The 10,898-nt window shown below is 44.8% G+C and overlaps 1 protein-coding gene across 1 annotated transcript; it reads right to left on the bottom strand.

The window, feature by feature from the left end:
* Nucleotides 1–4,852: 4,852 nt before the first annotated feature.
* Or6s1 (olfactory receptor family 6 subfamily S member 1) lies at nucleotides 4,853–5,851 on the bottom strand. The gene has a single exon (XM_021182688.2). It carries the CDS (start codon nucleotides 5,846–5,848, stop codon nucleotides 4,853–4,855), a length of 996 nt encoding a protein of 331 aa, XP_021038347.1. The 5' UTR covers nucleotides 5,849–5,851.
* Between the last annotated feature and the right edge of the window lie 5,047 nt (nucleotides 5,852–10,898).

Below are 10,898 nucleotides of genomic sequence, written 5' to 3'. Positions count from 1 at the left end.
CCATTTTCCCGCACAGTTTTATTCTGAGGTACTTTAATCCTACTGTGGAAATAAGCAAAGGTCCTCTAACCAGGGCTATGCAAAAAGCATTCCGAATGTAGTTCAAGACCAGCTGCCGGCCTGTCTTTGGTAGTTGTAGGCAGAGAATGATGAAGCTTGTTAGCAGACAAGAAAGAGGCTTCAGGTCTGCCCTAACTAGAGACTATTGACATAGGAGCTAGCTACCAGTACTACACAGATGAGCACACCCTGCATGGTTAAGAATGTCTATCTCCCTTCCCCTGCTTGGACCTCAGTTATAACTGGAGAGGCTGTTGGTCATTAGTCAAATCTCCATCCTCTAGAGCTGATTTTTTTCCTGATCAGGGTTTTCCCAACTCCTGGATTAGGGCTTATTTTTAATGAGTTGTTGTGTGGCTTCTTGACGTAGATGCCAGAGACAGGACTGTGGGTCCGTTTAAGTCTGACTTAGGGATCGTAGGTTGGCTCCCTGGACTGGTCACTGTAGCGAATGGTTTATTTCCTGAAGCCAGTTGTTGTAAAGTCTTGGGTTCCAGAGCAACACCAGGCAGATGGTCCACAAGCACACAAGCTTCATTTGATGCCAGACAGAATGGTGGGCTACAAATGGAAAGGCCTCAGACCACCACCCCCCTAGAGAGCAAAGGTGCCCATTTAGGCCTTTCACCAGGGAGGAGAGATCCAATACTGTGAGGAAGAAGTTTTGTCGCAATGATAACTTAGGTGATATGGGGGGTGGGGTGGGGTAGGGGAAACTAAGGAATTCAGAATGCTTAGCCGACTGTATCACACAGAACGTGCCATCTGTGGCTTTGGCAGCGTAGGGTCTGGTTGCCTCAGGGGCTTGTGTCTTAGGTATGTATGGTCCTTGTAGCCATGACACATGTCTTAGTGTTCAGTTGCTGTGAAGAGACTCCATGATCAAGGCATCCTAAAGGAGGAAGCACTTCATTGGGGGCTGCTTACCATTTCCGAGGGTTGGTCCATGAACATTATGGTGAGGAGTATGGCAGCAGGCAGGGAGGCATGGTGCTGGAGCAGTGAGAGCTCACAGCTGATCTCTCTCCAAGTGACGGGCAGAAAGAGCATGCCATGACACGCAACCTACAGCAAGGCCGCACCTCCTAATCCTTCCTAAGCAGGTCACCAACTGGGGACCAGACCTTCAAACATATGGGCCTACGGGGGCCATTCTCATCCAAAGCAATGCAACAAAACACCATGACCAACAGCAACTTGGGGAGGAACGCGTTTCGTCTTACAGCTTGTAATCCATCATTCGAGAAAAGGACAGGAACTCAGGGTGGGAACCTGAGACTGGAGCTGATGCAGAGGCAGTGGAGGAGTGCTGCTTCCTGGTGTGTTTCCCATGGCTTGCTCAGTCCGCTTTTTTATAACGCCCAGGACCATCTGTGCAGGAGTGGTACTCTAACAGGGCAAGGCAGTGCATCAAGTCCTCCATCTTGTCTTCTTGCAGAGGCCATTTTGGATTTAACTAGAGTTTGATCTCCTTAATGGAGAATCTCATGGAAAATTACCCAGTTCTGGTCTAAGTACAGGAGGGCAAGATGCTTCTGTCAAACAACTTGCTTCTATGAAGCTCCCCACCAGCTGCTAAGCAAGATGCTAGGATTCTGCCTTCAATACCCTGTGCTGGGTACACTCCAGGCTACACTTAAGTCATGAATTCCTATATATAATCCCAGACAGTTGGAATAAAGAATTTCAAATGGCTACAAATGTTGTCTGAGTGCTCACCTCTAGTAGACTCCATGTAACAGGAATACACATAATGAGCTGGGCCTTCCCACATTGGTCATCAAACCAGAAAATGAACCACGGGCTTCTCACAGGCCAATCTGATGAGGTTGTTTTCTCAGTTGAGGTTCCCTCTTCCCAAATGTCTGTAGCTTGTGTCAAGCTGACATAAAACTGTCACAGCTTTGTTAAATTTTTTAAAGGGGGAATCTAGATTTTTCTTATTTCTCCTCTGCCACACAAAACAAACAATTAAAGTTGCCAATGAGAAATATCAAGGGAAAAGGTCAAATACCAGTGTAGCTGGGATTTTCCAGGGGCAAGCCTGAGAGGCTGCGACCTAGGCAGCCTTACCACAAAACAAAAATTCTAAGACAGACTTTAATTTATGTGCTTCTTGGTTGGTTGGTTTTTGAGACAGGGACTGTCTATGTCGCCCTGGCTATCCTGGAACTCACTATGTAGACCAGGCTGCTGGGGCGAACTTTTGAAGGTGCCTTTTGGTCTTCAATTATACTTTCTTTTCCTTTTTGAGACCAGGTCTCATTGTGTAGCGCTAGCTGGCTGGAACTCACCAAGGAGTAGGTATATGCACCACGCCTACTAAATAAACAGCGGAAGACTTCTGTCATCTTAGGCACAGATATGCGTCTTGGCTTACTTTGTAGTTTATGTTGGCTTACTATGTAGTTTATATTCTCCAAAACAACCTTTGGAAGTTTGTAGTTAAAAGCCTTTAAGAATGTACTGACTTGAAATATTGCAAAGAGGGCCTGCCAGACTGCACACGTGGAACCAAAGGGTCGGGGGGTCCTAAAAAATGCTACTGTTGCACATTGAGAAACCTACACATGCAGGTTCTGGAATTCCTTTCAGCCTGTGCCATGGCCACTCTACTCCCACAGACACGAGGCAGAAGAATGATCGTAAGCGGTCTCCTTATCTGGAGTAACTTAGTGACTCTGTTAATGAAGCCATACTGTTTAGTTTTACTTTTCTAATTTTTATTTTATTTTGGGTGTATGGGTGTTTTGGCTATGTGAGTGTGTGTGTGTGTGTGTGTGTGTGTGTGTGTGTGCCACATGCATGCAGTGCTCTTGGGGGACAGGAGAGGATGCTGGAGTACACTGGAGACCCCAGAACTGTCTACGTTTTAGCAAAGTTGTGATCATCGATTTTAGATTCAGTGTTGGGCCGGGCATCTCTATTCCATCTTAATTTATCCAAGCTTGCTACATGGAAGATACTACATAATATTTTTGGAGATCTTATTTTTATTTGTGTGTGTTAAGATTTATTTATTTACTTATTTATTTAATGTGAATGCCTGCTTCTCTATATGTGCACCCTGTTCATGTAGGCACAAGGTCTCTCATTGTGTTGGAAGCTCACCATTTTCACGAGGCTTGCTGGCCAGTGAAGCCTTGGGATCTCCCTCTTTCCCCCAGTGCTGGAGCTGAGGTTCTCACAGGACTGCTGGCCTTTTACATAGGTACCTGGGATTTGAACTCAGATCCTCATGATTGCACCACAAATGCTTTAACCCACTGAATCATCTTCCCTGCCCCTAATATTTTTTACTATTAATTATTATTAAATCATCATTATCATCGTTTATGGGAGCTCATATATCCCAGACTGTAGGTGAAAATAACCCAGAACTTCCGATCCCTTCTAAGTAGCAATACTACAGAAACACATCATCATATCTAGCTTACAAAGTGATAGGGCTCAAACCCATAACTTCATGCATGCTGGGCAAGCACTCTACCAACTGAGCGACACTCCCCAGGCCTCCTTTTGATATTTGTCTAATGTTATTGGTTTGTACAAATAACTGAAAACTTTATTGAAAGTGTAATTGGTTTTTAATCTTTGAATAGAGGTGTACTCAGATATTCCTAAATACTAAATTAGGAATATTTTAACAGATTTTCCCAGATAAATGCACACATGTTCCAACACTTCAGGTATTATGATGGTGGGTGGAAGGTGAAATGATAGATAATTTTGGTCTTACTATGTCAAATAGTATGAGCTGGGCTGCAGAGATGACTCCGCGGTCAGGAGGACTTGCTGATCCTCAGAGAATCCCAAAGACTGACTCCCAGCACCCACGCTGTCCCCTTTGCACACCTTCACTCCGGAGTGTGATACAATCAGGAGGTCTTGATCAGCCTCATAGTCTCAGGAAGCCAAAAACCCAGTCTCTTCTCCAGGGCTAGAGGCTGAAAATCTCTGAAGCGTTTCCCTCCTGTCTTAGGATTTTATTGCTGTGAAGAGACAGCTTGACCAAAGGCAACTCTTATAAAGAAAAACATCTAATTGGAGCGTGCTCACAGTTTCAGAGGTTTAGACCGTTATCATCATGGTGGGAAGCATAGCAGCCTCGATGCAGACAAAGTACATCTTGATCCACAGGCTGCAGAAGGAGACTGTTTCACACTGGAAGTAGCTTAAGCATAGGGAACCTCAAAGCCCGCCCCCTAGTGGCACACTTCCTTCAAGGAGACCTCACCCACTCCAACAAGGCCACACCTCCTAAGAGTGCCACTCCCTATGGACCAAGAATTCATACACTTGAGTCCATGGAAGCACCACGCTCCCCTAATTTAGGGTTGATCAGTTTGAAGAAAGAAAAGTTGGTTGGCCTATAACTGTTGTGTCTATCAGCTGGGGGCCTATTGGCAGGGGGAAAAAAAGCCTTCCAGGCCTTTGTTTTAAGCTGCCAAGTTTTTGTAACAGATCAGGAGGGTAAGAAAAGCCAGCGATGTTGGAAGTTGGTCACCTTTATTACCTAGCTGTGGTCCCTCTCCCTGTCTACCTACCAGAGAATCTCTGTCTGACTCCTCGTCTCACATGGCATACCCCATATTCCCCACATAGGCACATAATAAAATAAGATATTGAAAATAGTATGAGTTGTTATTATGAAGCATAATATAGAGTTAATTCATTTTGCTTGAAAGAGAAATGTAGGCTTGTTCTCCTTGAAGCTCGTCCTGGCTCCTCTCATGATGAAGGAAAAGCTGGCAATGGAGATGTGTGGACCTGAGACTGAGTCCCTTCGCTGTCAACTGGCTGTCTTCTTTCTCAAACTATCCCCAAGTAAAGACTGTTCTAACAGCTTGGTGACTACCTTCCTGAACATCTCTTTCAAAGCTTCCTTGACTTGATCGTTGCGCAAGGCATAGATAAAAGGATTCAGCAGAGGGGTCACAAATGTTGTTATCACGGTTACAGACCAGTTAGTATCCACAGAGCCGCTCTGGGATGGCCTTACGTAGAGGAAAATGGCACTCCCATAGAAGAGGGTTACCACCATCAAGTGGGAGGTACAGGTAGAGAAAGCCTTCTGCCGACCCGAAGCAGAGGGGATGCGCAGGACGGCCAGGACAATGTGGCCATAGGACGCACCAGTAATGGTAAGCGAGGACATGATGACAAGAAAGGCCAGGACAAAGTCAGCCTCCTCCAGTCTTGTGGTGTTGGTACATGCCAGGTGAAGCAAGGGTCCACTGTCACAGAAGAAATGCTGAACCACAGCACCCTGTTTGCAGAAAGGAAGCAAGGCCACCGCCACTGTGGGGCCAAGCACAGGGAGGAGTCCCCCCATCCAGCAGGCCAAGGCCACCCGAAAGCACACGGCTCCATTCATGAGCAAGGGGTAATGCAGAGGACGGCAGATGGCCAGGTAGCGATCCACAGACATGACAGCCAACAGTAGGAACTCAGAGGCCCCCAGAAAGAAGTAAAAGTAAAACTGAGTGATACAGGCAGCAAAGGAAATGGTGTGCCGTCTCGAGAGGAAATTGCTCAGCATCTTTGGAATGATGACAGAAGTGATCAGAATCTCGAGGCAGGACAAGTTAGCCAGGAAGAAATACATGGGTGTCTGCAGGCGGTGATCCGCCCCCACCAAGCCCACAATCAACGTGTTGCCTGTTAGAGTCAACAGGTAAATGAAAAGGAACATGGAGAACACTTCCGCTCCTGTGCTGTTGAGATTCGGGAAGCCCGCCAGGACAAACTCCGTAGTGCCATCACTCTGGTTCGCACGTGGCGCCATTATTATCTTTCCCAGCTGTAATGATGAAACGACGTTCTATCACCCATCCTGAAACTCAGAGAAATTTTCCCTAAAGGGTAGCCACGTCTTAGGAAAGCGTCCGGAGTCTGCATCTTCAACGATCTTGTTCTCAAATTTCGACTGATGGCTCTTCATTATGATGGGGAAAATATTTCTGAACATCAGAGTTGGGTGAAAATACGAGAATGAGATTTTGTGAAGAAACAGAGCTCCGGTTGATTTCCTGCTTTAGAATTCTTGCATGTTTACACACACCCCGGTCTCGACCGCTCTGCTTTTCAATTACAAACGTTGGTAAGGAGCAAGAGAAATAACAGGACAAAGTATTCAAAAGTTTCCTGTGTCAACCTAACGAAGTGGCAGAGAAAATCAGGACGAAAGTCAAAGCCCAGGCTTGGCTTGCCCCCACGTTTGGAAGCGGATCAAGGGATGGGGTCCTTGCTTGCGTTTCAATTACCCAGCTAAACAATTAGCAGCAGAGGCCAGGGTATTTGATACACCAATTCTCCCCTTTTATGGAGAATTTTCACAATGAACCAAGAACCTAACCAAACTCAGATCGACACAAACTGCTTGCATTTCTGAAGTAATTGTAGTACACATAAAGGAGGCTGACTATAGCAAGAAGCCATATTGATCCATTCAGTTACTCGGTTGTATTCAAGCTAAGTGCCCCGGCTAACATTAATATCAGCTCATGAGGCCTTTTTTCAATTTGTGACATTTTCCCTTCTGAGACAGAATCTGAAGCCTTTTCAAAAACAGGCTGTCAGAAACAGAATTGCAAATCCCTGCTATAATTAATTAAACTGGAAATGAAGTAGATTCAAGTCATTCCAGTCCCACAAACTTAAAAAAAGAAAAAAAAAAGGGTTGAATTGATGGTATTCTAATGTGCTGTCTCTAAAAGTCTCCACTAAAAGATAATGGAAAACACAAACTAAAGATAAGAAAAAACTAACTAAAGACTCTCAGTAGCAACACATCAAGATTGATTTTCAGAGCGTTGATTTTTCTCTAGCTAAACTGTTCTGAACACACCCCATTCTTGCAGTGACATTTTAGGACAACGATCCCATTCCCAGCAGATGTTAGACTCCTGACTCTCTACTCTGGTCCCCGTTCTCACCTCTGGATCTCAGATGCGGGAGTGGGAAGCGCGCGCCCCTTTCGTCTAGGATGCAGAAGCTTCGTGGTTATCCACCTTAGGGGCTCATCGCTGGCACTTCTCCCCCCAGCATCTACAGACACCACACTGCGCAGGTCAGGACTACAGTTTTACCTCTGCTCTCACCATGTGCCGCATTCTGTATTCAGTGATTCAAATGTTGCTGGATCACTGCCCAATGCCTCACAACATAACAGAAAAATCAGGGCTTGTGACCAGTAGTGAAGAAATGCTACTGCTATGTATAGAATGCTAGGAAGGACGTGAAACGCGAGCCTTAGAGGGTAAGTAGTGCTCTCAAGAAAGAGATGCCTAAAATATAGGACTGAGCGCTTGAGGGGACAAGAACACTTCCATGAAGCACAGCATTTGACCTAAGAACAGAAGGTAAGGGTGAAGTGTAATGAGAAGGCACTGGGCACCTCAAAGCACATTTTTTGCCCTGGCCCTCTGTCATTCCTTGTGAAACTACCTCATTGGACTGAGCCTATCTATATCTGAAGTAACGGGGGATGACTCTCCTGCTTCATAATGCCCTTGATATTTCATAAGGGTAGGACCCTGAAACGTTTATCTTCCCGGTTTGTAGGTCAGTATCACCTCCACCCTCCCACCCTTCCAGCAGCCTGCAGCACTATGAAACTGAGTGTAGCCTGGTATCCTTGCAGCTCTAGGGATAAATCTGCACTTGGGAAAACAAGAAATCGGGTAAGGCCTCTTCCCTTGGGCTCTTTTCTCCTTGGCATAGCCTCTGGTGCTGATCTCCTGCCTAGTGAGCATAGGGGCTTTTCTGACCCTGAGGAGGGTGTTACATTGTTCCTCACAGATTTGCTCTGTTCTGTTTGTCTGACTGAGTGATTTGAGTCAGGGTCTCACTAAGGAACCTTGGACCTTGCTATATAGACCAGGTTAGCCTTGGATTCACAGAGATGGATATAAACACCGTTCCTGGATATACTGCCCCTTCTTATGCCATGAGCAAGTCAAACTTCAGCGCCCAGTCTCTCTCTGTAGATAGAATGGCTCCTACAAAATGATCAGGGTCCTAGGCTGACCTAGGCACAGTTCATGTGAAAGACAATTGCCTCAGCACTAAATTGTCACTGCAAGAACAGATGCTAGAAGGCAGGGGATGGACATGGACTGTTACTTCTACCTTAAGAGTACAACACTGCCGGGCGTGGTGGCGCACGCCTTTATTCCCAGCACTCAGGAGGCAGAGGCAGGAGGATTTCTGAGTTTGAGGCCAGCCTGGTCTACAAAGTGAGTTCCAGGATAGCCAGGGCTATACAGAGAAACCCTGTCTAAAAGAAAAAAAAAAAAGAGTACAACACACTTACCAACAGATGTTCTCTCTAGTGGTTGAAAAACATATTTTTTTGACTTGACGGGCTTTAGGAATGGAATGTCCATTGTTTTCCTTTTAGACCACATTCTTCCTGGCTCCTGGCTTTAGATCAAGTGCAGGGAAAAATCACTTAAAGTCATTGGTCTCTAATAAATCGCTGTATTACAAGGTAGAATCTTCCATGTGCCACTTTGGTTTCCAGCGGAGAAATAAGACTTGATCCAGACATGAAGTGCTTAAGGAGCAGCAGGGCTGGGGAGAGAGAAATTACCCAGACAGCAAGACAATAAAAGAGAGTTGGGGTGCAAACATGACCCAGTGGTCCCCCAAATTTGTGATTCTATAACTTCCTAGATCCTGTGAGCTGGTAAATCTGAAAAGGAGACAAAGAATGTTTTCTTCACTTGACATCAACCATCCTAAGTCAGGCAACTGCAAAAGAAGCATGAACCACGGAAATGAGAGAACTCATGGCACCTGACCAGCATCAACCGCCTTGCTCCTCATGACACTCAGGGGGAAACGTCTGTAACTCAAGCAACAGAGACTTCACCTCTTCACCCTGAGGACTTAAAATGATAATGTGACTCTTCCCCTTGGGTTCTATGGTAGAAAATAATGGGAGACCCAAGGGTGTGATGAGATAGTAAGAGGCTGTCCATACCGTCTCTTTGCTGCTGGGTCTCCCTGCCATATACTTTATATCCTGCCAATCAAGTGGAATTCCATGTACCCAAAGCAATGTCAAGGATGCTGGGCAGCTGCTCGCATGTGTTCATCTTCATAGGCTCTTTCCTAAAGACCTGATGGCTTCCTGTTCAGGTCCAAGCTCGCATGTGTTCATCTCCATGTACCACAGGCTCCTTCTTAAAGACCTGATGACTTTCTGTTCAGGTCCAAGCCTCAGTTTACTCAATTCTCCTATGCATTCCTCTCTCTCCCACCTTTCTGGCCACTTTCCAACCAGAACTATGACCAGTTCTACTGACTTCTTTCCAACCTAATGGGTAACCTGCTTCGTTATGTTACAACCTTTCTTTCTTGCCTGTCTTCTACTCTCTTCATTTTTAGGGCACCAAGTTTCCACCTTTGCATTTCTGGGACGAGTCACAAGACTTGGAACATACTAGATGTGTAAAAATGGCGCCCACGCTCACCTACTCTGAACCCCCAGCCTGTAAGAGCAGCTTCTCCTCTGAAAGAAACATGAGCTGGGTTCTGAGACAAGTGGAAGAACACCCAGGGCCTTCCAGGGTCAGTTTGGATTCTGTCCTTGCTGGACATAATCCTCCTGAGAGCATTGAAGACAACCCTGGACAAAGTGAGACAAGCCATCACTAAACTGTAAAGGAAGGAGCAAGAGTGGACTGGAACACTGGAAGAACTGTTGCACCAAACCAGACTCTAAGCAGGAGCTCTCACTAGCTAAACTAAGGGACGGATGCATCTAAAGAGAAGACCCAAGGAGTGTGAGAATGTCTAGAGAACTCTATATACAAATGTGGGACCTAGTGGCTCATGCCTGTAAGCCCGGTACCCGGATTATCATGAATTTGAGGTCAGCTTAGGATACATAATAAGATTCTGTCTCAAAATAAAACTTTCTGATTGAATTATAATACTTAAAGTGACTGAAAAATAAGGCGAGATAATTTTTTTTTAAATTACAGAAACAGTTTTTCAAAATTTAAAAATTTGGCTGGTATACAAAGAAATTGGTTTCCTTGAGACATTTTCACAATGTTAATTATTATGATTTATTATTTATTTTTATTTGCCCTCCTACACTTCTCCATATCCTTCCTCAGCATCTTGTGAATCCCCTTCCACCTTCCCATTTAATGACACATATATCCTATTACCAGCTCTGTTTTCCCTCCCTTAGTCTCTCTTTCATAGTCACCTTCTACTTCCATATCCTACATATATACATACATGTGGGGTTCATGTATGTATACATATATACATTTACAAATATGTATGTGTACAATGTATGTATAATTTTAAATATAGACTCCATATATTGGAAAAACAATAATTGTCTTTTGTGTTTGGCTTACTTCTGTCCATTTTCCTATGAATGTCATAATTTCATTCTGTGTGACAGCTGAAGATAATTCCATTGTGTATACGTATCCATATTTTCCTTTCCTGTTCATCTGTTGGTTGTTCATTGGCTTCATTTCTTAGCTCCTATGATTAAGCGGCCCTGAACGCAGGTAGACGGGGAACTCTGTGGTACACTGACTTAGGTACTCGAGGTAAGGCTGAATTGAGTATATGGTAGGTTTTGGTATTTGAAGAGTCTCCACATTGGCTGTACCCGTTTCTATTCTGACTAGGAGTAAATAATTTCTCTGTCCCTTCATCCTGGTCAACATTTGCTGTCACTTTTTGCTTGGTCATTTCAACTGGGGTAACATGCAGTCTCAAAGTAATTTTATTTTTTTTCCTGATGGCTAAGGATATTAGACACATTTTCAAATTCTTATTGGCCATTATGTTTCATTTCT

This window comes from Mus caroli, unplaced genomic scaffold (assembly GCF_978045245.1).
Source record: "Mus caroli unplaced genomic scaffold, Mus_caroli_1 scaffold_12, whole genome shotgun sequence".
Taxonomy (NCBI): Eukaryota; Metazoa; Chordata; class Mammalia; order Rodentia; family Muridae; genus Mus; species Mus caroli.
Note: the sequence above shows the minus strand (reverse complement) of the source record. Positions and strands in the feature narration are given on the sequence as shown.

What these genes read in the sequence shown, in the direction of transcription:
- Or6s1 (XM_021182688.2), bottom strand. Translation starts at nt 5,848, where the DNA reads ATGGCGCCACGTGCGAACCAGAGTGATGGCACTACGGAGTTTGTCCTG.